The following is a 27,604-nucleotide window of genomic DNA, read 5'->3' on the forward strand; positions in this document are numbered from 1 at the left end:
GCAGTATACATAAGTAAGCCTCGCAGTTCAACTTGAAATCCTTCTAAACATAAATCCGAAATTAACACAGCATAAAATGAATACAATAGTGATTTTTATTATTTCTCTTTTTCTCGGTAAGCGTTTCAGCGTCCTCCCAAGGATCATCCTTGGCCTTTCACAATGTACTTCCATTACAGGCTTACGACTCTGGACGGGAGTTGTCGCGGCACCAGCCACCAAAGATCTGCCTGGAGAGCTGCCAACGCCCAATAACACGGTCCAATCCCTGCCAGAGATCACTGATCCAATTTTGGCTCTTCAAAAGATTCCGAAATACCTAAGACGCCTGAAGATCGATGTGGAAAGCGAACTGCAGGGGAGGATTAGGCCAAAGCTCTCGATATGGCCACCCTTCCTTGGGTTTTCTGTGGAGCAGTCAAAAACCAGCGATATTAAGCCCAATCCACAGAGCCATGTTGCTGATGTCAAGCCAAGTACAAGTGTTGGAAATTTGAAGCTAGTGTTCATCCTCTTAGAGCGCGTCTGTAGGTGGACCCGCCTAATTGCCTAGATAATCAGCTAATCTTAGATCTCTTTGCCATCAGGGAAAGACGCCAACGCACTCATAAACAAGAAAATGAAAGGAAGAGACAATGGGGTTCAGGTGATTTCGAATGAGAGGACTTGATGACATTTTTTGAGAAAGAAGTTTATTTCAAATTCACTTTTGGACGACGACAAAGGTCAAAGAAGGGGAAAAGGCAGTGTCCAGATTGGTAAATAAAAAGGGAAGGATAAGAGAACTTGCAGAGGAGGTTGTCCAGATAAAAGAAATACTCCACACAAAGCTTTCAAAACAAGAGGGCAGTGAAAGAAGTCGTTTCCAAATAATAAACAACAGGTGACAGGGTACATTTAAGGTATTTTCATTGGTTTCTTTTACATGTATATATATGTATATATAGTATAACATTGTTAACATTTATTATTGACTATGTAATATCCACTGCAGAGATACTTTCGCGTTTCGTGTTCTGTTTCCGTTTCTGTTTGTTTGCAGGTACTTAGTACTACTTTGCTCCTTGGGTTTGCGATTATTGTACGCTTGTCCTATATACACACGGTGATATATAGTACGTTCATATAATATCTGTATCCGTAGGGTATATATATGAGAATTGGGGTTTCTTCGGGTTTCGGGTTGGGGTGGAATACTAAGAGTTTAGGCGTTAATAAATACATCTCGAGTTTAGTTGGTAAAACTGCTAACATTTAGTAAGTAACTATGTTGTACATTCAAGGGCTACATCGTATAAGGTATAAGGTATCGCTGATCTATAACGATCGTAAATATATCTGTGTGTATACGGTGTTGTATATGAATATGAAACAATCTGCAGTTATAGATTCTAGGCATAGGCTATGCAGTGAAGTCTTAGACGAGTTTGAATAGCACTTTCTCGAAGTCCGTACATCTATAAATAGTAAACGTATCGTGTATATGGCTAGGACCTAGAGTAGAGTTACATTAAAGTTTCAGTTGCTTATGTCGGTAAAATACTTGAGTAAAGATAGAGCTAAGATTGTTGACAGACTGACTGCTCCGCTTGAATCCGCCTCGAACCGTGCGCGCGGGGCACAAGTTCCCTCGCTAGTTGGTTTGTTCCCCTTTTAGGTTGTGGTCGTAGAGTGCAGTGGGTCACTCCTCAGATGCTTCTCAGACAATCGGCACGCACACCCATTCCATCAGCCGGAACAGCAGCGAGCACAACCAATTCTAGGCGGCCGTCGTGACCTTCGGCTGCCCGCCAGGTCCGGCGGCTCCGGCTGCTGCTCCGGCCCCTGCGGCCGCCTCCAAGGATGCGGGTGCCACCGAGATCTCCTCCAGCTGGTGCAGCTGCTCCTCCACGGAGCACCCGTCGCCGATGTTGCCGCTGCTGGTGGTTGTGGCGCCGCTGCCGGTTTGGCTGGTGCGCAGCTCCGGCGGTAGATAGATTTTGACCACGCTGGTTATCTTCACCCGACAGTTGGGGCAGTTGCTGCATCTGCAAGGGAGGAATCGAAAGGTTAATAGGGGTTCAGCACTCGGGGGAAACTGTCTCTAAGAAGTCTTCTTTATTTTGTTAAACGAAACTTCTTTAAAGGGAAAACCCACCTTGCAGCGCACTGGGCACAGGCGATGACGTGACAGCAAGGATTGAACACCGTGTTGATGGCGCGGTCCATGCAGATCTTGCACTGCATGGCCTCCGAGATGCGCGTATCCACGCAACGCTCAATCGCCGCCTCACGCGCCTCCTTCTCGCGAATGGCCAAATCTATCTTGCCGACCATGGAGCCGCCGGCACCAGTCGCCAGCCCGCTGACCCCGGCCACGGCGTCCATGGGGTCGCCGCCGGCAGCGGCGCCCAATCCTCCAGCGGCAGCAGAGTATCCTTCGGCGCCCTCGGCGATCAGATCGCCGCCCCGCTCGTGGAGCGTCCTCCTCGCCTGGTCGTGCACCTCGCGACAGGTGTGCTGGATGTCGAAGACGTAGCGCTTGCCCAGCTCCGTGTTCTCCATGAACATGGAGGCGATGGTGCCCTTGAGATCCCGGGTGAACTGGTTGGTCACCACGCCGCGCACCTTGTCGCACACGTAGAACGCGTGCCGCTCGGTGATGGAGCGGTACAGGCCCGCCGCGATCGGCTGCTTGGGCAGCTTGATCTCCAGCTCCTTGCGGTCGTTGTGATCGTCCACGTACTCCAGCTTGAAAGTGCGACGCAGCGACTTGGCCGCAGCAATGGCGCCAAAGGGGATGCTACACAATAAAAAACAAAATTAATTAGTTTCAATGAAACATACCATATATCAAGGTTCTGAAACTCGAATCCAACCCATCTAATCACATAATTGAAATCACCAAAAAAGCTGCCCAAAAGCATGCAATGAAATATGGAATAGCCTACTTTCAGACACCTTTGTAAGTGATTTCCCAAAGTTTTTAGGGTTACTGCCAAAAAACGTAACAGCGTTGTTAACCCAGTTATTATGTCCTCATTAAAGCAATCATCAAACCTCATTATCAAGGTTTATTACGCAGAATGTGGGTTCTATTAAAATTTCAACCTACGACAGTAATTTTGCGCTCCCTAAACTCGAAGCCAAATTCATTTCGTGCTATAAAAAAGCCATTTAATTATTCAGGTTAATGCACCATCTACCTATAAGAATGTTGTTTTCGTTTGGGGCAACTTTTTTCTCAAAAATTGCTTTTTCGACTTCAGCTTGACTTTTGTTTAATGAATTCATTTTTGTTTTTATAAAAAAAGTAGGGATCAAATTAAAAGCAATTATAAAGAAAGTAAACAATAATTAGATTGAATTGCAAAGAGAGTAGGTATATCGATTGGGCTATGGAAAATTCGAGTTGAGGACGCGAATTCTAGGGATCCCGGGCTCACCTTTGTTTGTCTCCCCCCCGGCAGACGGTGATGCCATGGGCGCCCACCGCAATGTCGCAGCGCGTGGCACTCTCGTTGGTGGTCACTCCGCTGAAGAGCTCCTCGCCGTAGCCCTCGAGATCCTGGATGGACTGCAGCAGCCAGTACTTGGCCGACTTGAGGCTCATCTGCAGCTTGGCCAGCTTGCCGTGCTCCATGGCGATTTGCCGGAGGTAGTCGGCCGGCGGCTCGCCCTCGGAGCTGGGCTGGATCAGGTACTCCTCGTACATGCGCAGCGGATTGCTGGCCAGTCGCTCGTCCAGACCCGTTTGGCTGCTGCTGTTGCTGGGGCTGCTGGAGCTGCTGTTCGAGTGGGTTTGCGAGCAGGCGGAGGTGGAGGCGGATGCTGAGGCGGATGCGGATGGCGAGGGCTGGAGACTGCAGCTGGTGGCATTGGATGTGGGCAGGGTGCAGACCTCGATGTGCTCCATGGACTTCTGCTTGGACAGGCGTCGCTTCTTAAAGCTCAGCACGTGCTCCTTCTCCTTGCGCTGCTGCTCCAAGCGCTGCTGCTGCGCCTGCTGCTGTTGCTGCTGCTGCTGGGCCAGCTCCCGCCGCATCCTCATGGGGCAGTCGGCCCGCAGGGAGGACTCGTTGAAGCGCAGCCCGTCCGCCTGGCAGAGCAGGGCCGCCAGCTTGGCCGCTCCACTCCAGTCGGGTGCGGTGAGGCGACCCTCGAGCAGGTCCCGCCTGGCCTGCATGTAGAACAGGTTGCGCACGCTCTCCTGCAGGATGAAGTGCACCGGCACCCAGAACTTGACCCGCAGGGCCAGCATCAGCTGGATGCCACTACCACTGCTTCCGCTGTCGCCGGACAGCCGGTTGCGCAGGTTGATCCACTGGCGCGTCTGCGACTCCTTCTGGTTGGGCGTCCAGTGCTCCAGGCCGAAGTACTCCATCTCGCAGATGATGTTCAGGGCACGACAGACCTGAAATGACAGAGATTACAGAGGTTTAGTTTTGGCCTTCTTAAGGTGTTATAGAACTGTATCTTTTTATTTCCCTCATTACGAAAACATATAAAGGGTATAAATCTTTTACTGGGACATCTAAAAGTATGCTATAATAAAAAATAATAATAATATATGTTCATTTGTCTGAATTTTTAGCATACTTTTGGACACATTTCTAATTTGCGTTATTTTTGTTTTAAATATTTGTGCAGTTTTGATTTACGATTTATACATTCCAAATATTCACTACGATGTTGGAAATGACCTATTAAAGTGTCAAAAAGTATGTTACAATAATCAAATTAGTTTATTAAATAAATGTATTTCAAATTATAATTCTTTAACATACTTTTCGTACACATTTACAGGTCGTTTCAATTATCTACGCGATTTTGACTAAGGGTCGTTTGAATAGGTTTAGCTTAATTGGTCTATAGGGAGTTCTTCTAGTAAATATTATCAAAGCTTTGCGTTTTTCTGGCTAAAACCCTGAGCTAGACAGCCTGCCTTTGTCTCCCCGCAGCGAATTAAAGTTTAGTCCAAATGTTTTTCAATCTATTCCGGATCAGCGACTTATCAATTCAGCTTGACAGAGCCTGTCAGCGACATGCGGCCTGCGCCAGCATGGAAAGCGGCCAAAAGCATGTCCTGTGCGGCATGGCTAGCTACCAACATTTTGCCATGACAGCGCCAACATCCGCAGCAGCGGCGGCAGCAGATACAACTACAAGTGCCACTGGCGGCGGATGGATTGGGATCGGGAAGTGCGAGTGAAAAGCAGGGCGAAGTGGGTGGTGTAGAGGGTGCTGTGGTTTCCAGAAATATTTGCTTATGCAACGAGCGTGTCATCATTTCGAACGGAACGAGTTCAAATGCTGGCAGCAGCATCTCTCTTGGCAGAACAACATCCTTATGTGGTTCATAATGCCGCTGCTGCTGCTGATGATGATGGCTGTCTGTCTGACTGGCTAGCGGCTAAAGCCAACATGGCAAAACACCAAACTTTCCCAGGCAATCCCCGAAGGCAAGTTGCATTGGCTGCGGCCAAAATGAAATTTCAGAAAGTCAAAACAAAATACAAGGAAGGCTCGCGTTTGTTTGAACGTCGGGCCTTCGGGGCCCACCTTCAGATACTCCCATCCCCATGGATATGTATATATATACGTATCTACATCCCTTCCCGCAGCAGCACTTTGCATAATGAGATACACGTACTTCCGAGTGCCTGGGTTAGCCAAGGCAACAAGTTGCTCACGCATCAACGCCTTCGCACATTTTTTCAGCATTTCCAATTAGGCGAAACCGCAAAAAAAACCCAGGGAAAAATGTAATAGATGACGGAGTGGGTGGTGTTTAAATTTATGAGCGGAATTATTAGCCATTAAAGTGAAATTGGAGACAATTTGTTCTAGTTTCCTCGCAAATTGCCTTAGGGTTTATTAATGCTAAATGATGAATAAGCTGGATTTGGTGTTGGTGCTGAGCTCTAAACGGGTTTGCATACTTTAGCGATATTAGAGGCTACTTTTGCGGTTTTTATGTATATTTATCTTTTTATAGCATACTTTTTTGTGCTGGTAACATGGTTTTTGAATTTTGTGATGTTTTATTAGTTAAAATTACATTTTTCATTTTTCATAAAACGATATTATTTTTTTTATAAAACACCAAGAAAACATCCCTAAAAGTATGCAGATTTGTTCATTTCCCGATAAAGGCCGAACGCGTATTCGATGCTATGCAATTACAGAATGTCCTGGAAAACCATTCAGCAAACAATTTCACCTTGAACAAAGGACAGCCGAGTGGAACTGGATTCGCAGAGCGCAAAACGAGTCCACTCGAACGGCACGTTGGACTAATTAAGACGACAGATGCTGTCGGCAGTTGCGGTTTGCAGTTTTCGAGCCGCTCCAAGTCGAACGCAATTAATTAATCAAGTGCGCAGATCAATTTACATGCCACTCGAGTCCAGGGGAGGCACAGGGGGCGTGGCAGCTTAGTAACGGTTGTCAGACAGCCGCCAGAGAATCTGATGCTCAGCTGTGGGGGCTGGGGCCTAGTGTCATCGAAAGTGGGGGCGGTATCGGAAGCGGGTCTCGAGATGTGGAGACGTCGTGGGTTGCCGTTGACAACCCCAGAGCGAGTCTAATGAAGCCTCTCGAGAGCTTTTCCCGGCATAATAGCTGAAATCTCATACCACGCATCTGCCGACAGCGGGGTGCTCGACGCAATTTAGGGAATCAACAAGCAGATGGAAAATGGAAGTACATCGGCAGCTGGCGCGTAAATCCGTCGTAACCCGTGCCATTAGTGCCCAACTTATTACATTTCGCAATGAAGTAATTTCGAAACGTAGAAATATTTTCGATTTTTCAAACAGCTCAGGGTCGGCAACCCCATAAATTGCCAAGCACCAGGGCGCAATGCGCATATTTTGTACATATAATCAAACGAAATGTATAGGAATGGGTTTGAGATCTATAAATAGTGGGGAATATATACATTTCTAACCCGTTTTTTGTTTGCTATTGAATTTTATTTTAATTATGCCATAAAGCTCCTAATATTTATAAGCCATGTTTTCCTTTTGCATTATCTGAGCAATTAGGCAACACATTCGTTCCAACAAGTTGCGCTCATAGAAGCAATTCTATAGACTTTTTCGATTTATTTCGGACCGGAGAGCAAAACGTGGCAACGGGCGGAACAAAAACAAAGCCAAAACCAAAAAACGCGGCCGACCGACCATATGAACATTCATTCACCGCAGAAATAGCAAAAAATACAAAAACTACAGAAAACACAGAAAATCGTCGCTGGCGTCGCCGCTGTCAAGTGCAAAGTCCACTCTGTGGATTTCGCTGAAATTAAACAAAACACGAAAGCGAATCGCAGCTGCCTGCTAAATGCGAAACGTGAACTTAATTTCAGCGCAACAAAGCAGCAGTAGCCAATAAGCCGGGAACTCGAGCGCCGCAGATCTGACATAACCGAAGCGATCGTAGCTCCCACGCCGAAGGGCGGATTGAATCGCAAATCGAAAAGCACCCTTCTCGATATTACGCCTTAATGCATTTGCTGGCCATTTTGGGGCTTTACTACACATTGCTCGTAAAGTCGGCCAGCCAAGAGCGAGTGCCATATCATCCACCACATTTGCACGTGCTGTTACTTTACTTTGTATCTGGAGGCTTGGGACATCTTTTCATTTTCGCCTTAAGCCATTTAATGGCTGAATTTCATTGGGCCTATTTATAGTTATATGTAGTACGTTTCTGGGTATATTTCAATGAGTTTATTACTTGAAAATTTGGGGCCTCTATTAGAGATCGTAAGATTCGAAAATGAATTACAGCTGTTTTGTAAAATGAAGAATTGTATATGTTACTATTTTATTTAGTAAGGTAATCTTGTTATATCTGATATATTTGTGAGTTATGCAAAATCGAGCTAATAATAATGATTTAAATTTTTTCAATCTTAAATTTTTTAGATTCTTTTTTTTCAAGTGGGTACTTTTCCTGGACCACAGATATTCTTGGCAACTATTTATGAGACTTTTTATCTCATGGTTTTCAGCACGTGTAAAATGAGTCTACACCTGTTTTTCATACATCTCCTCTGCCTAAGAGCGCGCTTAAGGGAGGGCTCTCGGCAAAGGTAAACAAAGTGGAGCCGCGAGTGGAGAGCCGCAGCCGAAAGAGACTGGGCTCGCTCTCTTCTGTCGGTACAGACAGCCGTTGTAAGCGCGCGGCGGGAGGGGGGAGGGCTCTTCGTGGGGGGGAGACTATGACTGGCTGGGAGCAGAAAACCCGACTGCATTGGACTTTGGACCCGAGTCTTCGAAATGCCAATTGGACTTTGGACTGGCACTCGCCTAGTGAGTGTTGTTTTCTTGTCTTGTTGTCTTGTGCTTTTTGTTGTTTCTTGTTGCTGTGCCGTGTGCTTTGTTGCTCCCCGCTCTCCGCTTTTATTATACACACAATGTACATATGTGTGCCCCAACGATCGCTGTGTGTTGTGTGTTTGCTTAGTTTAATGGCCAGCCGAAACCGAAACTGTAACTGTAATTGAAGCCGAAGCTCATGACGTCAGTGCAGAGCCGACTTTTGTACTTTGAACCCGTGGAGCAGAAGGAAGAGAAAAGCAAGAGAGAGTGGGGGCGATTAAATGCAGTTCGAGCGACGCGACACACGTGCAAAAAGAGCAGTGGGTGTCAGAGAGAGAAAGAGGGAGGCAGAGAAATTGCGCGGAGAGAGCGATCAAGGCTGATGCTGTTGGCACTCTTCCTCTTCTCGAGCGAGATAAACAAAGACAGATGGAACACAAATCCACTGGCCATAAACGGTTAGAGCTTGTTCGCCTTTTGCGCTCTTACTGGCGGGTCATGTGCTTATGGAGTGATCACCTCTCCGCCGCACCCGCACCCCTTCCCTTCTCTAAGCAGATGTGTCCCAGGGGAAGAGAGAGGGGGGAGGCAACAGCTGCACCCCTATTTGCACTGAAAAAAACGCTGTGTAATCGGTGCTTTTTGAGTTCCGATAAGTAGTTGAGAGAATGGGTATTCCCCAGATCTAGTATTTTTCTTGAGAGGTGGGGGTGTAATTAATGTCCATTAAAAGTGTTATCTAAGATGCCTTTTCCTTGCGTCATCTGACTTTTCTCCGTGTTATTGGGAATTAAAGTGCACTGAAACAGGTTCGATGCAGGGAAACTGGCCATAAATTGCACTTAATTACCTATGCACCGGGGCCGGGCCTGGGGGTGGGGGATGCGATGCACGTGCTCGCCATGTGCGCCACCTTTTGAGGCAGTCCCGTCTTCATCGGGCCGCCCCACCCCGCCCCGCCCTCCGTCGCGCCTCCCCTTAATTGCTGACGTGAGAAGCGGCCAAATGGCAGAATTCAACTGACAAATGGCGAAAATGGAAATATACACTCGTTGTGGGGGACCCGTGAAATATAGAAGCTTGCAAGGCGAAAAGCGAGTGCAAGTGCGAATTAATTGAGGGAAAGTCTGGACACCGGGCGCGGCAATTAGCACAGGTGAGAGATCGAAATGTCAGGGGCGACGGCGCTTGAGCCACTGGCTCGAGCCAATAAAGTGCGGTGACGAAGCTCTCCTCTCATAACGCAATCGCATCAAAAGCTGGGTAATTCCGGGGATTGCTCATCAAGCCACTCACATACTGGTCAGGTAAGGGGAAAAAGAACAAAGTGCTTATAAAAGTAGAATAAATAAGTTAAGATTACTAATATCTAAGATCGTTTGGTATTTCAAATCATTTTTTTTCTCAACCCCCAATGAATCATTCTTCTTTATAAACATAAAACCCAGTTCAATAATAAAATAACTTCACTTATTTTGCCCTTGATAAACTAGTTTTTCCCCTGCCCGACCCACACTCATTTTCACCTAGTCATCAGAAAGGTATTACTAAACGGGCTTATTATTCGCCCAACAAACTGAAATCAGCAAATAATTGCTGGACAGAGAGGGAGCATATTTGGTAACTGCAGTTCCAATGGGCAGCTCTCTTATCAGCGGGAATGTGTCGGCTTCCAATTGGAAATGCAGGCTATCAACAAGTGCGAAAAGTGTTTCAATTTCAACCTTCCGCTGCAACCTTCGGCCCACAGGCACACAGTTGCGCCTCCCGGCTGAATTTCCCTTTCAGTATGGAAAGTGAAGCGCCAGCACTGTTACTAACAGGGGTTTTTATTCTGCCTGCCCAATCTACACAATCTGGCCCCTGGCATTTTCCTTTTCCCTTCAGTGCGAATCCGATTGGAATGAAAATAAAACTCTTCTTCGTTCTTATTAGAATGCACGTGTGTGCCGTCTCTCTCCCACTACCTCTCTCTATCTGAGTGACAGGGACGGAGCGCGACTGCATTTGGCTTCTGCAGCGGCGCAGTGGCAGCGACGCCGGCTGCGGCAGCGACCGACTGAACATTGGACTTTGATCGCTGGCCATAAATTTTATAGCGAAAACGAAACAAATGCTAGAGACTAAGGCTAAAAACAAAAGCAACGAAATGCTGCATTCAAAGTGCACACTAAATGCAGTAGGAGCCAGAGGACAGCAGGAAAAGAAGCAACAAATGCAGCGGAAAGAGCGGATGGCCTAAGCCCATTTCATAAGCACCATTAAGAGCTAATCGAAACGGAATTGTCGTGGGTCCCGCAGATTTATGGTCTAGTTTCTCAAAAACCACTCAGAATAAAGTGCTATGAAAGGCAACTACGGTTCTGAGAAATAAATAACTGCACACCAAAAAATATTCACAGATATTTCACGATTATTAAATGGAAAGTGCCCAGGATATATGGATATATGTTATATGAAAGATTTCCCATCTGGTTGCATCCCAATTTCAGTTCTTTATCTGATTTTACTACCTAAATACCATTATTATATGGATGATATCATGGATGCCATTATTGTGAAATGTTACAAGTACTCATATCTGATATATTACCTTTCATTAACAAATATTTGAAAATGTATACTATACCTAGTAAATACTACTACACCTAGTAAATACTACTATACCTAGTAAATACTACTATACCTAGTAAATACCGAAAATATACCATGATATCTGAAGGATACCACCATGTACCACATCATATGAAAGATTGCCAATCTATTTGTATCATTGATCATTCTAGAAAAACTAGTATAACTCTATCCTATGAAAGACCCCACATGAAAGACCCCAGTCCATCATCACATCACTATAACTATCCGACCTTGCAGTGATCTCGAACTCGTATTCTCGCACTCCCTAAGTGAAAGCCGTCTTTGTGGCCCCCGAGCTGTGGACATTTCCTTCGGAGTGGGGGAGCCCGGTTTATGGGCCTTGGCCATAAAACTCCCGCTCCTCGCAGCTCGCACTCCTTTTAATTCTCCCCTTTCCTCTGCTTTTTGGGCAATTATGGGTGGCCCCAATTCGCCGAGTGATCCGGAGAGGCTGTCTTCCTGCATTTTTAATGAAAATGTTATGCTGCGAGAGCGGCGCCGGCTTTTCGACTGTTTTTAGCTGTTTTGGCCAGTGGTACGTGACTCGTGGCACAGCACTCGGCCAAAAACGGTTGCGTCAACGGCTAAAAGCCAGCGTCAATTGCGACCGACTGAGGCTGCTGCAGCGAGGCGACTTTGCGCCAGTCTTAAATAAAAATCAGGCAGTGTGTTTGTGTGGCAGGCTGAAATCAGGGCGGCCAAATGAAAATATATGTGTCCTGGGCACATATTTATGCAGAAATGTGTGTCCTGGCCGCGGCCATAATTTCCTCGTCCTCCTCGCGCTGTACTGCGCTCTTCCGTTGACTCCTTGTTTGTTTTCCCATTTTCATTTTTTCATACGCCTCTGTTGTTTTGGCTTCGTTAAGTATGCGTCATTTTCAGTGGCTGCCACTTTTTGCGTGCGTTGCGCGAAAATGCGGAAAAGCCGCAGGGCTCCCCTGGTACCACTGCTCGTACTGCCCCGACATCCGCCTCTTTATTTCCCCTCCACTTGGGAGTTGGCGATGCGGTGCAAGCAAGCCCTCTTCCACAGCAACACTAGCGGCAGCGGGCCAAATAAGCATGCAAATGCATTACAATGTGGGAGCACGGCCCCTGGAAAAGCGAGGGTTTTCCACTCCAGACCCTAATTAGCATGGCACTGCATTCCCAATGGCCGCGACGTGACGCCAGATTATGTTCGGCTTAACTCTGTGGCCAACTTTCGAGAGCCCGCAATATTAGAGCACTAAATAACGAGGTTCAAGCGCCTTGAAAAAGCTGGGTGACTATCGTTAGAAAACTAAAAACTATATAAATGTATTTTTATAAACTGCTTGGCTTCAATATATCCCCAATAAAAGTTGTGATAAAATAATGATTCATTGAGCGCATGGTAAAACACATTTGTTTCACCGGTAAGAACAAAATCTTTTTCTAATAAAGTTTTGAAAAAAAGACTGAGCAAACTTAATTTTAAGCCACAAAAGCTGCAAGTTTTTCCCCCAAAAAGTTGGCTCAGAAACAAGGCTCTTTCGGTGATCACTCCCCTCATCAAGCAGCAAGAAATACTGTTTGCACAAAAACACTCATTTGATTTTCATACCACTTCGCAGACTGGGAATCGCATTTGCAACTTGATAAATTACATTCTGGCTAAATGAAATGTCTTCGGGGAGAGGCGCAAACTTTTTCCGGCCAACAAAGGAGGCAAAACTCGGGCGAAAGAATGTCAAGTGCACATACGAGGGCCAGAAATGGAAATGCTGAGGAATCCTTAGATGACGAAACGTTTGCCGGAGATGCATTCCACCGAAAAAGGGGCGGGTGCGGGCCGTCGAGTGTGGGGCCAAAGGTCAGGGCCGGGTCCTCCGCCTCGACCGCAAAACTTGGACAATTGTCGAATGTTTAAGATGCCAGGCCAGGCAAAAAAAAAAAACCGAGAAGAAACCCCAAAAAGGCAGCACAATAATAAAAAGAAATTTCTTCCGCCCGGCGGATTTTGGGTGCGGGAAGGGGATGCATAATAAGGCAACATTAGGCGGCACAGAGCGGCGGTGGGCGCACTGCAGGGATGGCACAGTTCCAAAATATAATAACAGAGATATCAGCAAATCGGTTTTCGGTTTTCGGGGCCTGCTAGAGTTCACACAAAGCGAGGCCTTCCTGCAGCTGCTTCGATGATTTATCCGCTGTCCCGCCCACAGAACGCCCTGAGCACTCTGTGCACCCAGTACACCCACTTTTATAGCCCTGGCTATGAGCTTGTTTACCCATAAATCCACGAGGCAGGCTTACAAGCTCACCTCGCCCGCCCGCTGCTGGCCGCTCTCCAGAGTGTTTCAATTAAGTTATCAAATACCCCACACACTGCACCGGCACACTCTCCGCCAGCTAGCCGGTTTGTATCTGTCAGTTGCCAAAAGTGTATATTTTTTATACATATTTATCGGTACAAGGGCCGCTGCCTGTTGCCAGGTGCCAGCTCGGCTCTTGTCTGCCGCGTATTGATTTTCTTTTGGCCAAAAGTCTTCGCATCCCACGTCCCACACCCCCACCTCCCCGGAGCAACTCCATGTTTGCACTTGATGATTCTGCCCGGGCGGCGGGAATTTGCCATGCAAATGGGTCCGCTGCCAGGGCACATAATAATATATCATCCTAAGTTGTTCGGTCACTTAAAACCCGTGTGTCCGCCGGCCAGTGTCCTTTGCAGGGAGCTTGTCGTGACCAGGCCCATTTATTCTAATTGTGCCTTGCACTCGTCCTTGGCCCTTTTCGTACTCGCCTCGCGAGTCGAGCGGTATCGGAAATCGCGCGTGACAGTTGGCCCAAGCAAGTGCACGGATAAAATCTCCATAGATAAGGTGGTATGCTTAAGTCTGGCATTTTCTAAGGGTTTCATTTTTCAGATTTGTAATCCCAACTTATTTTAATAGTATCTAATAGATAGATGATATTTCTGTACTACTAGAAACAGTTCAATCTACGTTATTACAAGTCAAATTATGGTAACCATGATATACACATATGATCTTAACTTTTAATACTGCAGAAATATACCAAATTTCCAATTCTTAAGTCTGCGATTTTATTTCATTTCATTTTTCGGATTAGTCATCCTAAAATATTCTAATAGTATCTATTAGATAGCTACACCATTAGAAACAATTCACTCTTTATTATTACAGATCAAATTATGGTAATCCTGATATATATATGATCTTAACTTGAAGAAATATTCCAAATTCTCAATTCCTAAACCTGAGATTTTATATTGGTTTCATTTTTCAGATTAGTTATCCTAACTTATTTTAATAGTATTTATTAGATACTTGTTAATGAATTATCTCAATTTGCTGGTCCCTATATAAATATATGATCTGAACTTTTCATACCGTAGAAATATACCAAATACGTGTTTATACCATTGTAGCCATCGTTTGATTTACACCAAACACATCTCAATTTTAAGTCAGGATAATGAGTTTCACCTTTGTCGTGTTATTAAAACTTTAATAATACTAAGATTGCTTATAAATTGTTAATAGATTTAATGGGCTTCAACGAGTCGCCTGTAAATTTGTAAACGGTTTTGAAACTTTTCTGTTTGAGATGGAAATTTCCCCTACTGTATATCGGTGCCCTCCCCGCCCTGTTCCACTCAAATGACTTTAGTCATTGCAGTTAATGATGCCTGGCTGTGGGCCCACCCACTCCAGCCGTTCTTCAGCCAAGTTCGGGAGCCTGATGGACATTTGATGGCGAACGGCCGCCGAGCTCGCCTCCACACCACACCCACCATATGCCAAATGGCAATTTTCACTTCGTTAAAATTGTAGAATTTTCTTTCCAGGCAATTTAGTAGCGGAAAATGCCTTTGAAGCCGGCGAAAGGAGGGCTCGGGCGGCGGACGCGGGCTAAGTAAAGGCGGGGAGTGGGCCTGCGGAGGAATCGTGGGAGTCGGCACCTGGCGCACTGCAGCTCGATGGATTGGAGATGATTAGGGGTCTCATTTGATTATTCCAGAAAACTACTCGTTTACAAACAAGAAACGCGAATAAAAAATGCATTAATACACGCGGTAATTCCCGCAATTATCATGTCGTGACCCCCGGCCATTTCGCACTGGCATATGCACATGTAGTATTCAAAAGCGAAGCCGGTTGCAGCGTGCAGCGCCGTTTCTAAATGCAATTGCACTAAAATAAATAAATCCCAGGCCGTGCATTTCCATTAAATCGCCATTAAAATGCCCGGATAAACTTCTGTTTTCTTACGGCGTTGCGACTTAATTAATTTTGGTCCGGGCCGTAGAAAGGCGCTTTAAGAGGCTCAATTAAAACGGCATTATCCTGGTGCTGATTGTGGTTTTCGGGGGAAAACAAAGGCGGCGGGGCAGGCATCGAACAATGCAAACAGGACATGCCCGCCGCAGGACAAAGTACGTCTTTGGGCAGTAAAATAAAAATAAAGGCATTTAATTAAGACTGCCGAAGGACGAATTATTCAGCGCAGAGTGGGCACACTTTATGCGCTAATTGAAACGGGGAAAATTCCGGATGAAAAGCCCGTCGCTGTGTACAAATTGCATTTTAATTTGATTCTGAATTTTAAATTGGAATGGCATGCGGGAGGAAATCATTTTAGGGGATTTTTCATATTCATTTTAGGGGAGATATTTTAAAATAAACTTTTAATAATAATTTATCTCAGCATTGCTAAACATCTGAAGACGTTTAGGAACAGGATATCAATCCGACTTTCGCTCCCTGCAGTGTGCCTTATATCTTGATCCGGTTGCTGATCGGATTTGCTGGCCAGTTCATTTTCCATCACAATTTTATAAGCTTTTATTGGCCCTCTTTGTTTTACAGGTTCCCCTGTCGCCCCCGTCTGCCCCAAGGTTCTGCCCCTGCCAGGAGGAGAAAGGAGAAGGGCCAAAGAAAATAATAGGGAAAGCCACACAGGACTCGCCTCGGTTCGGTTCGGGCAATAAAAGTAAAGCAAAAAGTATAAAGAAGGGCGAAACAAAAGCCTTGCCATTAGAGACACATCAAAATGGCACTCAGCAGGGCGCCGAAAAGGGGGAGGGGCGGGGAACAGGGGCGCCACCACGCCCCGCCAAAGGAGGTGTGAAAGGGGGCTTAGCTTGTCGGCTTTTCCAGAAAACTATATTCGAATACAATGGGAAAAGCATTCAATGCATTCCCCTGTTTCTGCGGTTTGTTTTGCGGCTTGCATTTTTTTCGGTTGCATTTTCACGCAATTTATTGTTCTCCGCCGCTTTTACTCGCTTTCTCCCGCTTCCTGTAGACTTCCCCATTTTTTTGTTGTTTAATATTGTTCTAAGCCGTTCATACACGTATGTATGTAAGCTGGCCTGGCCTAGGGTAAGCTTTATTTGCAGGTGCGGTGTTGTTGGTGGTGCAAAAGTGGGGAAAGTGGGGAAAATGGGGAGAAAGGAGCGAGCGGGGGTCGGTTTACTTGGCCATATTTCCGCTCAGTTGTTGTGCATTCAGGTTTCTATGGTTTCCCCGCCTTTCCCGCCAACCTTTGTCGAAATGGGCGAAAGCAGTTCAAGGATAATATGCAAAAACCATGGAAACAATAGATAGCACTAGACCTCAAGAGGGCTGCCTGCAAAATTGTGGAGGCGCCTGCTTAGCAAATGACATTATCATTTGCCACCAACATTGATTTTGCTCAAATTTCGTCATTGTCATGTGCAGGCACGATTTCTGCATCATCGTCAAAGTGCTGAGCGTGCACTGTGAGGAACGGGGCACAAGTTCCGATGGCTATGAAAATGCTTACACAAAATATCATATTTGCTAATAACATTTCACAAAGTAACGCATACGCAGAGTGACCGAATTGGCTTTTAGGCATTGGAGTAACCATGCTTCATACTCAAATTCGGTCACTCTAATTTCACTTTAGTCTGACTAATAAGTTTGTGGCGTTGTTTCAAATTCAAGAATATTAAATCAGTTGCAGTGAGGGGAATGGAAGCCCCTGAAATACAGCTCTCTCAAATGGCATTTTCAGTGCCTTGTGCTAAAAGACAAATGTCCCTCACTCTGCAAGCGGTAATTGCATTAAATGTGGGCTTAAAAGCAGACGACGCTTTTCCCACACTTTCCCCCGACTCCTTGACGCGTTTCGCGCCTCCCACTCGCAGCCTTGTCATTGTCGTTGGATTAGTGTTAGACCTCCCCGAACTACAACCACTTAGATGGCCAATCCACCCACTCGCCTCCACGTGGAACTGCTTCCAATTAGCCGGAGAATGGCCAGGACTCCGGTCAGTGCAGCACTCTGAGCAACATGCTCGACTCTAACCATCAAATCGATATACGCGAGGAGTTCTCCATTAGAGCGGCGAATCAAGTCGAGTTAACACCGCACGTGACGCCCGCTGACTTCATACGTTTCGACCTGTTCCCCCCTTTTGAAGCCCACTCAATTTCGTTATACAGCTGATTTTCCGTTTATAGAGACGGAATCGGGTGTGCTATCTTTGTAGTAAATTCAAGTTCAGAAATATTCCACAGATTGAACTAGTCAGCATTCGAGAGCACAATCGAATGCAGAGCTAGATGTTCTAGATCCTATTTGTGTTGCCAGATATCAGCACTTATTTATAAAGAACTCTGCGGTATCATTAGGAGTCTGAGATTGGGAGCAGAAAGTTTTCTTATAAAACTCTGACTTACGCCAGCAATTGCTTCTCGTTTCAGTCGAGTAACAATAAACTCGAGTTAGCCAAGTTGGAGTTGCAGAATTTGGCCTGTAGTTGGCCCCTCTTCCTGTTTAGCCTTGCAGAGAGCCGTGTGCTTGGGCACGCGAATATAATTTCCTTTTGATTGGGCGCGCTTCGGCCCGACTCCATTCGGCGACTAGCTGGGAGCGATTTTCCAGATAGATTTGCGGGCGCACTGCCAGCACACGGTGTAAACATAAATTGCGCTGGCAAGGACGCGCACACACACAGTCTCGCCGAGGAGGGGGAGGGAGTGGGAGGGGCACTGGAGCAAGGACGCAGACAGGATGGCGCGCACGCACCACGAAGCCTTCGTCATGTGACCCTCGCAGCTCCAAACTTCAGGACTCGACGGCGGAGGAAGCAGCCGCACACATGATGTACGCCCGCCAGGGTTGTCGACTCACCCGGAGTCAGGACCTCAGGAAGTAAATAGGGGGGCGTAGCACCCCCGTTGAACCCTGAACTTAGATCTTCTTGTTCTTAAAAGTACTTGTGGCCTCTCCACCTGCAGCTGTACCTGTGCAAGAATACCAAACTTTATAATTCCCAAGCCCGAATTCTTGAGCAACTACATTAATGATTTGGTTAGCTACTACCCTCAGCCTTTTAATCTCCTGAAAGACATGCATTATTAAAGTTGCCCAGTTTATCTTGTTGCGTTAATACTGCATTTATCTCAGCTAAAGTTGCTGATTGGCCATAGTTCGCCAAGTAGATTATTAAAAAAGTTTTGAAAGTCTGCAGCTCCCAGGACTCTTTCTTCATTTCGATTCAGTTAAAAGTTTTGTAGCTCTCCTTTTTCTGTACAGAATTATTTAATCTTGCCTAAGCACTTTCTCAGAGCCAGCAGTAGCTGTAAGACTATTAGAGGGAAAATGGCATGTGGTCGTAAATTGAAAACACCCCTGGCAACCCTGACGTGGGCAGCGCCTGCGGTGCATTTTGCATTTTCGGACACAAGCGCAAATGTCCAGCGAACATGATAAACGCCCTGCTGCACCCGAAGCGACATAAAAGTGATGGCGTTTGGGCTGCCGGAAAACGGGGGAAACTGGGGAAAATGCATGCATTTGGGCTTGGGTTTTGGCTTGGGTTTTGTGCTTGGGCCTGCTGCCGGGCTTCGGCCGGTGGCAATTAATTTCGAAATTGGCCACCGACATTTCGGGGGTGGCGGCTCCTTCGTTGGGATTTAATTGTTTGGAAAATTAATTTTTGCTTTGACCAATTTCCCAGACCTAGCAGCAGCAGTTTGCCAGAAATCATTTGCATGGCGGCTGCATAAATAAATAAATTCCGGCCAGATTATCGTTGCTCCGAATATTTATTGATAGTGCATTATAAGCGCACATGCATGCGTATATTTTATGTCATTGCTTTCGGCCAGGGCAATCAATGCAAATTCGAATGCAAATATGGGACTTGTTTGCGGCGTTCTCGGCTGAAGTTTTTGTTCGGTTCTGGGATGGACAGCCCACTCGGTGGGTCCCACTTCGGTTGGCTTCCCGTCCCAGGGCCTCGCTAATTAAGCGGTAAGCAACCATTAAACAATATCATCGGCCCCTGAATATGTATGTCTTTGATTTAAACAACTTTGGCTCGCTTTTTGCCCCCTTTTCCGGAACTTTCAACTGCTGTGTGCGAAAAGCCAACCGAATAGTGGGGGAAATAAATTATATACGGCTACAGTATTCACATTGTTGCGGGATGTGTGCACAAAGCCAGCGCGGTTGTTTTTAGGTTGCTTGTGCGAACTTTAAAAATTTATGGCGTATTTGTTGTGGTCGAGAAGGAATCATTTTAGAGATACGCTAACGGAGAATATAGCCCATTTGCCCATAATTAATTGGGTTTCCAGGGGAAAACTTTAAAAGCTTTTATAATAAAATGAGACTAAGACCATAAATTATATCGGGAAATATATTAGGTTGCACATAAACAAAAGAGATAAAAGTGACTAAAGTGATCGAGAAAAGCTTCCTTACATAAAGTGGTTTCGATAAACAAGAGGAATTATTTAATGCTTTGCCGGCATCGGGTCCGAAAATACATTAGTTTACAGTTTAAATAAAGAAATTGTATTTTAATCACTCTAGTTGACCAATTTAAATGAACTCTATTGCGCTGTATCTTTCGGCTGCCAGCGCAGAGATATACTGCCGCAGAGCGGAAGGCAGTTCGCTCTCCGAGGTGCCAAATGGATCCGAAAACTCGGGGGACCCGCCTTAAATATACTCGTATCTGTATTTATCTGGGGTTGTTTGTTTAAATTGTTAATAACTGTCGACTGCAACAAATAAAGCAGCGCGAACCAGAGCGAAAAGCGAGCGACGAAATAAATAACAAATTTACATACAGATGTATGTGTGTGGAAATATGTACATACGGCGAAAAATGAAACTTGACAAAAATACGAAAATAGGTAAATCTCGTTTTGTGCCTTTTGCGTTTTGCGTTTTTATTTTTCGCATGGGCTTGGCTCAACGACAACACAAAAACAGCGAAGACAAGCCGAAAGGCGGAGAAACACAAATACAAACCGAAAACAACCTCAAGATACTCAGATATAGATACCCAGATACCCAGATACTTTTGCTTATAAGTTATTCTTTTTGTAAAAGCACGTGTGCACGAAGAATTTCCAGCTGCTAAGGCCGAAAACCGCATTTGGGCCAAGGAAAAGGGCCATCAAACAGGGCGTATACTCTATATTACTTAATCACTAAACTTTGCTCTTAGTGAAATAGCCAGCAAAACGAAGGTGTTGTGGGGAAATTTCAATTTTAATTAAACATCTGTTGAGGGCAAACAAATGGCAGAAAGCAAAAAGAGCGCAAAGGAGCTCGGAAATTGCGTTCTACGAAAAAAGACGAGCACGAAATTATTAATGCTTATTTATCATTTACGCCTTGATTGCTCTGATATCGGACTCGCCTCCACCTGTCCTCCCGCCCTCCCACAGCCCCCTACCCGTCTGTTCTGCGTTGTTGACATCGAGTATTAATATAAGAAATTTCGAGCTTATCAGACGAAGGTGATAAAAAGAGAGACGCAACAGCGATGGGTATTCTCCGTGCCTTCTGGCATTTGTTTTTGCTACGAGCCAGTTCTAGCTACGAACGAAGTGTGTATGCGGCCATCTGGATAGATCACTTGTTTACCCGCCCAAGAAACGTGATTGGGGGAGCTTATATTATAGGAAGAATATCAAAGCATGATGGGGAACTGATATTATAAGAACAATATTAAAGTAAAAACAGTTGTAAGTTGAAATGATCTTTAAAACAGAACTGATATAATATCATATCATTCATTAGGTAATGAAAATGATCTAAGATTGCCATCTTGTAACATAGTCCCTGCCATTTTTATGAATTTAAAGAATGCAACTCTTCTAATTAAATATCTCTAGGTCCTTTGACTATGCTACGAATGTCTGCCTTTTATTCAAATTTCACAGCCTGAATTGGCCTTTTGTCGTGACACGAGAGACAAGCAAATTGGCCAGCGGCTGCGGCACTTGACCCGTCTCCATCGCCCCTCCGCCACTCGAGCTGCCTCATCAAATCTTGCCTGGAAACTTGCCTCGTTGCACATCTTTCAATTGTTGCAAGTCGCACACTCGAGCCACGCCCATCCGCCCACCAGGGCCACACCCATCTCGTAATCCCACACTTCAAGGGTGTTGAAAGAACTCATCACCACCCAGCTGCCCTCTAATCCTCCTATCCCTAACCCTGAACCGCGCCCACCGCCCCTCCTCGGGAGGAAGCTTTCGCAACAGCAGCGCTCGCAAATATAATTACACCTAGAGAATGGATGTCGTGCTGGCGGAGCAGAAGGATCTGATTAGGAGCAGCCTGTTGACAGGCAATCCGATAAGGAATCACAATCAACGGAGGACTACAAGGGACACCGTGGGCCGAGCCATTAAAACAATTTACAAATGTGAAGGCTTTGATGTCCCGACAAGTCAGTGGCTTAAAACTGATGATAGAGGTCAGAAACAATCCTATTTTTAGTTCTCACCTAACTTGCTTAATGCAGAGTGATGGACTCTACAGAGTCTACCCTAATCTTCCCCAGCGATTCATCACGTTCCATCGGAATGGAACCTATGATTTATCAGTTTTCCAGCGTGACTGGGCGAAGCGTCAGTAGTTTTCCTTTTCCTGGTTGTGGACTTTGTCATGTAACCAGCAGGCCCTTTGGAAATGCTCGCTCGAAATGCCAGTCCCGGTGGAGAGCCCACTCGACCCATGTGAAGAGCCCAAGCAAGCAATCAAAAACAACTCGAATGGGCACTCAAACCCAGCTCTGACGACAAACGAGCGACGAAAATGGCAACTTTAAATGCAATTACAAGTAGCTGGTAATTGCAAGTAACTATTATCGAGCATAAAACTGTTGCACATGGCCCACAGTGGCGGGGTCCTGGAGGGGGTTCGCCCGGGTCCTTGGGCCGTGCCGGGAAATCGCTTCTCGACAAACCGCCCGACTGACTCACTGGCAGACACACCCGAACCCAAACGGGGGCACATTTGCCTGCTCACAGGGCACAGGGCCCAAGTATGATTGTTAAATCGAGGTAACAAAAATGTAATTCTCCTTTGACATGCAAGCTCGTCGAAAGCGTCGGCCCCTGACGTCAAGGGTAAACTTTTCGGAATGCGATTGTGGAGGGCCAAAACTTTGTTGCCCCGAGTCCAAGTCGGCCTGGCATCGGGTAATTAAAATGTGCAACTGCGCCTGGGTCCCCCTCTCCCGCTTCCACCCGGCCTGCTCCCAGCCCCGGGTTCATTAGCCACTGCGATAAGGCCCCTACTCAGAAGTTATGCAAGCCCGCTTATCAGCCAAGTATTTCGCTTACACCCGAGCGGCTTATCGCTAAGCCCGGCTAGGACTCGCTGGAATCAGACCCAGTCACAGCCCGCGTAAGAGAAGAAGGGCCAAGGCTCCGCACAGGTGACTTGGAGGGCTTCTGCGCACTTAATTGGCTGCCATCATGCTTTATTAATAGGCGGGATATCTCATTGTCACCGCTCCAAGGCGGGTGACGAATTTGTAACATTTGGACACTCCTTATCGCCGCTTACACGCGGCGCGTCACTCTTCCATGCTGATAAGCCATAAATCGGCATTGCTATTCATAGATTAGGCTGACGCACGGCTCAAAGTTAAATCACTGGGGCAAAAATATTAACTCGATTAATCCGCAGCGAGTCACAGATGGCGAGGGAGGCCCCCCTGTACATATTTTTTAACTGCCTGCCAGATGTTTTCCCAGATACCCAGTGTTATTGAACATTGGACTTGCAGCATATTCATACGTACAAGCGGGAGCATACGCGCGGCGAAACATGTGGAATGATAACGCCCCGATCCGGACTCGGATTGGGATTCAATGTCACCGGGGGATAATGCAGCTGTTACGGCGCGGAGAAAGAACCGATTGTCATTGAGCTGACCAAGGGGACAAAGGTTCGAATTAAGGCTGACAACAACTGGTTATCATGACGAAGTTACGTTAGGAGATTGTAAGTGACCAACTCACCACATAACCCAGCACAAAAGTTTCTTTGATTTACACAACTAGTTAGGGGCAGTTCTGCCCCCAGAGGCCCTTATACTTCGCCGTAAATAGATCGCAATTAGCAATTATAAATAGCTTACTAACCGGACTCGTAACCCTTGCAACGACAGAGCTAAGCCCCTTAAGCCCCATCTACGTTCTGCCCCAATTCGAAAGGATGGTGTTGTGTACGGTGTTAACTTCAGTTCGGAGCCGTAAACGCTGATAGCAATGAGCTCTCTGATAGGGATTGGCGTCAGATAAGATAGGGCCGAGTTGAAGGAGCATATTTTCTTCACCTGCCGTTGTCGGCTCTTGTTTTCCAGGGAGATAATAAAGTTGGCAGCGAATCGGCCCGAAACGGGCCCGGGACACTGTACATATCCACCTGAATATTAATGGCTCTGTGTGCGAGCCCGTTACTTGATAAGTTGGCCTGATTAGATTGCGCAAACACTAATGTGCAGGCCGCCAATAAGCCAACGACTTAATTAGCCCGGCAAACAGGGCGAATTGCCGAATTGACTTTAATCTTCGGGTCAGTGGCAGGGGCTCTTGGCCTATAGCAGCAGGGGACGCATAATCGTATGTATATCGCTCGTAGTGACAGGGCTCAGCCGAACAGAAGCGGATTGGTCAAGTGCTTGCACTAGGCGCCTCGAGTGCGGGCACTTGGACATTGAACCCGCTGTATCGTACACGGAAAGAAAGCGAGTGTTCTCAAGTGACGATCAACTTGGGTAGACCTGGCAAGTATAACTAACCCGTTTTTCAAATATCAAAGTCGTGTATTTCATGTTTTCTACCGAAAAATCATAGGATCACAACCCATATGATTGCAGTCCAAGACAGCAAGGTCACTAAAATGTTTTTTACACCATCATTATTGTAACTTTACTACTATATATTTATAATATAGAATACGTATAATCCAATCTGCTACCTCCTATTGTTTTTCCTCCACACACCTTGGGGTTCTAAAGAACTATCGCGGGGGGCAGCTCGAGTCAAGGGTATTTGGCATTTAAAGTGAATTAGCGCAAACTAGTAAACAACAAGACATTGAAATTGGACATGGCCCCCCGAGTTGATAACGAAATGCGGATCGAAATTGAACGAAAAACACACTCACTCCTGTCACTGATAAGCGTTAAAAAAACGTTGTGCAGCTTACAGGTCCAGCCCCCACAAAAAATGTTAATTGAAAATGAATCGAGTACTTCGTTTTCGAATGAGTACCGAGCACCGCCCAGCGAAGATTCTTTTATAACACTTTTTATAGTGAGCCGTATCGAAATTACCCATGAAAAAGGGCCGCCATTAGGTGAAATGAGAACATTTTTGATGGTGCGGCGTCGTGAACAACTCGGCACGTCGCTCATAAAAAGGTAATCATTTTTAGTTTAGTTTTTTATTTGCAAAGATAAAACAACCAATTCTAAGCCCGCTTTTCATTTCATTTTGTAGTTACTTATTTCCAAAGGCAAAACAACCAATTTCTATACCCGCTTTTCCCCGCCGACTAAAGTGACTTGAAGGCCCTCTAGCGTTACACCACATCCTCTCATGAAGGGATTCCTGGTGTTATAGGTACATACATCATACGCGTGCCGCAAGTTGCATCACTGCAGTCGAGGATCGATAAGCTATGAAGTAATCTCAAGGCAGCCACGCTTGCTGGGGTGGATAATTTTGTAACCCTATGAAGTGGGGGCGGTGACTTTCCCTGGTGTTCTTCACTTTCTACGTCGCGAGAGGCCGGATTCCAACTAACAAAAGATAAAGAACTATGCGAACAGTACTTATGGATCTACTGAGTACTCATGGTTCTCCCTCAAAGGTCGGTGTCGAACATGTGGTACTCAAGTGGTTCCAAAAGATTCTGATCTCAAATAAATTTACAGTCAAATACAGGGAGTGTTTTCTAATTTCCTCAAAGCTCCCATTACTTTATCAGCACTGTATCAATAATATAATCAATTTTATTATAAGAACTATAATTGGGGATCGATACGCTTATTTCTTTTCGGATCTGTTGTGTAATGTCTTCAAGACATGCCCCTGTTGGAACTAAGTAAATATACCTGGAACCTCGTTTCGTGGGCTTCCTACAGAGGGAAATAGAGGTCGGTGTCGAACATGTGGTACCCAAGTGGTTACTTTTTCAATAGATTCTGAGGTCAAAAAATGTAAAGTCGAATTCAAGGAGGGTTTTCTAATTTTCTCAAAGTTCCAATAACTTTATTAGCTCTCTATCAATAATATGACCCAATTTATTAGGGGAGACACTTGCGAAAACTGAAATTGGGGATCGATACGCTTTTTTCTTTTCGGATCTGTTGTGTAATGTCTTCAAGTAGATATACCTAGAACCTCGTTTTGGGGCTTCCTATAGGGGGAAACACCTGATCGGAACCCATTTCGGAGCTACTTGCGCTCAGCTGCCATGGGGACACTGTGGAAAACTACCGGCCAGGGGCTCTATCCACATCCCGGAGGACTCACCTTCTCCAGACACTCCTGGCCATTGGCCTTGGGGTCCCACTTGACGGCCTGCTGGGTGCCGTTGGGCAAGTTGACGATGCACCACATGTCGCCGCCGCTTGATTCGCTGTCTGACAGGTAAAGCTCCGCTCGGATGCGGTTCAAAGCAATTGCATTGGGGCCTGGCTTCCGGCTTGCTTGCACAAAAGCCGTATTCAGTATTCAAAATCCAAATCAAAGCAGCAGCCGAGCCACAGGTTGCAATTGTGTTTGCTCTTCCGCGCACCAAATTCAATTAGGCTCGCGTATTTTGTGCCAGTGCGGGAAACCTCGGCTTTCGGTTTTCAGTTCGGTTTTGTTTTCTCGGTTTGATTTGTTGTTAACTTTGAACGTTGAGCACTGCGGAGTTATTTAAATAATTTGCACTTTTGGAATTTTGTACACATTTCCATTGGGCGGCAACGAACGCACGCACGCTTTCGCATAAACTTTTGATTGTTGCTACAGTTGTTGGCTTTGACTTGCTTACTGCTGTCTGGTGGAAAGCAATAAATTTTACGCCGCTCTTTTATTTTGTACAAAATCAAAATATCATTCGTGGTATTTTCCCGGCGATTCTGCGGATACCCTTGTTGTTTTTGTGTTCTGATATTTAGGTGTTAAACACAGCGCTGCCGAAAATCGAGTGAAAAAATGCGAGCGCTGCGGTGGCTTAAATAGATTTCCGCTCGCGCGCTCTCTCTTAAAGTGTCGCAATCTCTGTGGATTCGCCAGGGCGCTTCGCCTTCGGCACTTGCAGCTCACGAGTTTCTCTTTGGAAAGAGAGGGGTGCACTGAGAAAAATTGTTTTTCAAAGTTAAATTAAATTTTAAAAAATGACTACAAAAATTCTTAATGACAAAAGACTCCATTTTGTTATTGAACTTTAAGTACCTCTACCTTACTTAATTTGTACAATACACTAGACTGGACAAATAGAAAACTAAAAATGGACATGCATGACCTCATTTTTTATTTATGTACGTATATTTATATTGCTTACATATTTTGTTAGCAATTACATTTTTGTGTCAACACCTTTTGTTATATTATTTTCTTTAAGTGAGTAAAGAGAACATATTGTGCGATGTATTCACTGCGGGGGCGAGAAGAGTGCCAGGGGCAGCTGTTACTGCCTGTTTCATTCAACTTCTCCGCTGCCCAGCTGTTGCTGTTGTTTTTGCTTTTGGCCACTGGGCTTTGTTATCAGATTTCTGCTCGCCGCATTGAAATTGAAATGCAGGTAAACTGTTGAACGAGTGCGATGCGCATGTGCAGACCTCTTTTCTTTTCAGTGCAATGCAGCTGTCCCTGGTCTTGCGTCCTCTTCTCATCTGGCTTACTGCATTATCTCCGCTTCGGCTGCTTGTGCTTCATGCGAGCGACCTGCACAATGTGAAGACTAATGCGTCGGTCTGGGGCATCAGGGTGGACCAGTAGTCACAATATCAATGTGTAAGATCCAAAATACTGCAGGGTTACTGAAAGATGCTGATTTTAGTTGGGGTAGGTCAACTGACTTACGAGTATGTGGAGATCACTAAGAATACGTCTTACATTATTTTTCTAACGATTTCTGTTTATGCTGAGGAACTTATGAGTTAAATTTGGATGCAAAATAGAGTGCAAATATCTTATAAAGAAAAGTACAACTTATATTAAGCAAGAGTAGAAAAATAGCATCAGGCACTTTACTTTTCTAAGCATTATATTCCTGCTTTTGCACTTAAGCTCTCGGCGTGATAATCTAAAGAATATCGTTTTATTTTTCTTACCGGTTGATACGCAGTCTTTAGTATAACCAATTTACTCTAT

General features: G+C 45.6%; 2 protein-coding genes across 2 annotated transcripts; one reads left to right on the forward strand and one right to left on the reverse strand.

Annotated features, from left to right (window-relative positions):
* Positions 1-894, forward strand: LOC108026677 (uncharacterized). Its single transcript, XM_017097750.3, has 3 exons — positions 1-116; positions 180-527; positions 588-894. Exons 1-3 carry the CDS (start codon positions 77-79, stop codon positions 668-670), a joined length of 471 nt encoding a protein of 156 aa, XP_016953239.1. The 5' UTR covers positions 1-76; the 3' UTR covers positions 671-894.
* On the reverse strand, positions 893-26,431 carry LOC108026676 (E3 ubiquitin-protein ligase MYLIP). The gene is made up of 4 exons (XM_017097749.3): positions 25,772-26,431; positions 3,426-4,393; positions 2,138-2,782; positions 893-2,027 (listed from the first exon to the last, which is right to left on the reverse strand). The coding sequence occupies exons 1-4, from the start codon at positions 25,856-25,858 to the stop codon at positions 1,760-1,762; spliced, it is 1,968 nt and encodes a 655-aa protein (XP_016953238.1). The 5' UTR covers positions 25,859-26,431; the 3' UTR covers positions 893-1,759.
* Between the last annotated feature and the right edge of the window lie 1,173 nt (positions 26,432-27,604).

This window comes from Drosophila biarmipes, chromosome 2R (assembly GCF_025231255.1).
Source record: "Drosophila biarmipes strain raj3 chromosome 2R, RU_DBia_V1.1, whole genome shotgun sequence".
Lineage (NCBI taxonomy): Eukaryota > Metazoa > Arthropoda > Insecta > Diptera > Drosophilidae > Drosophila > Drosophila biarmipes.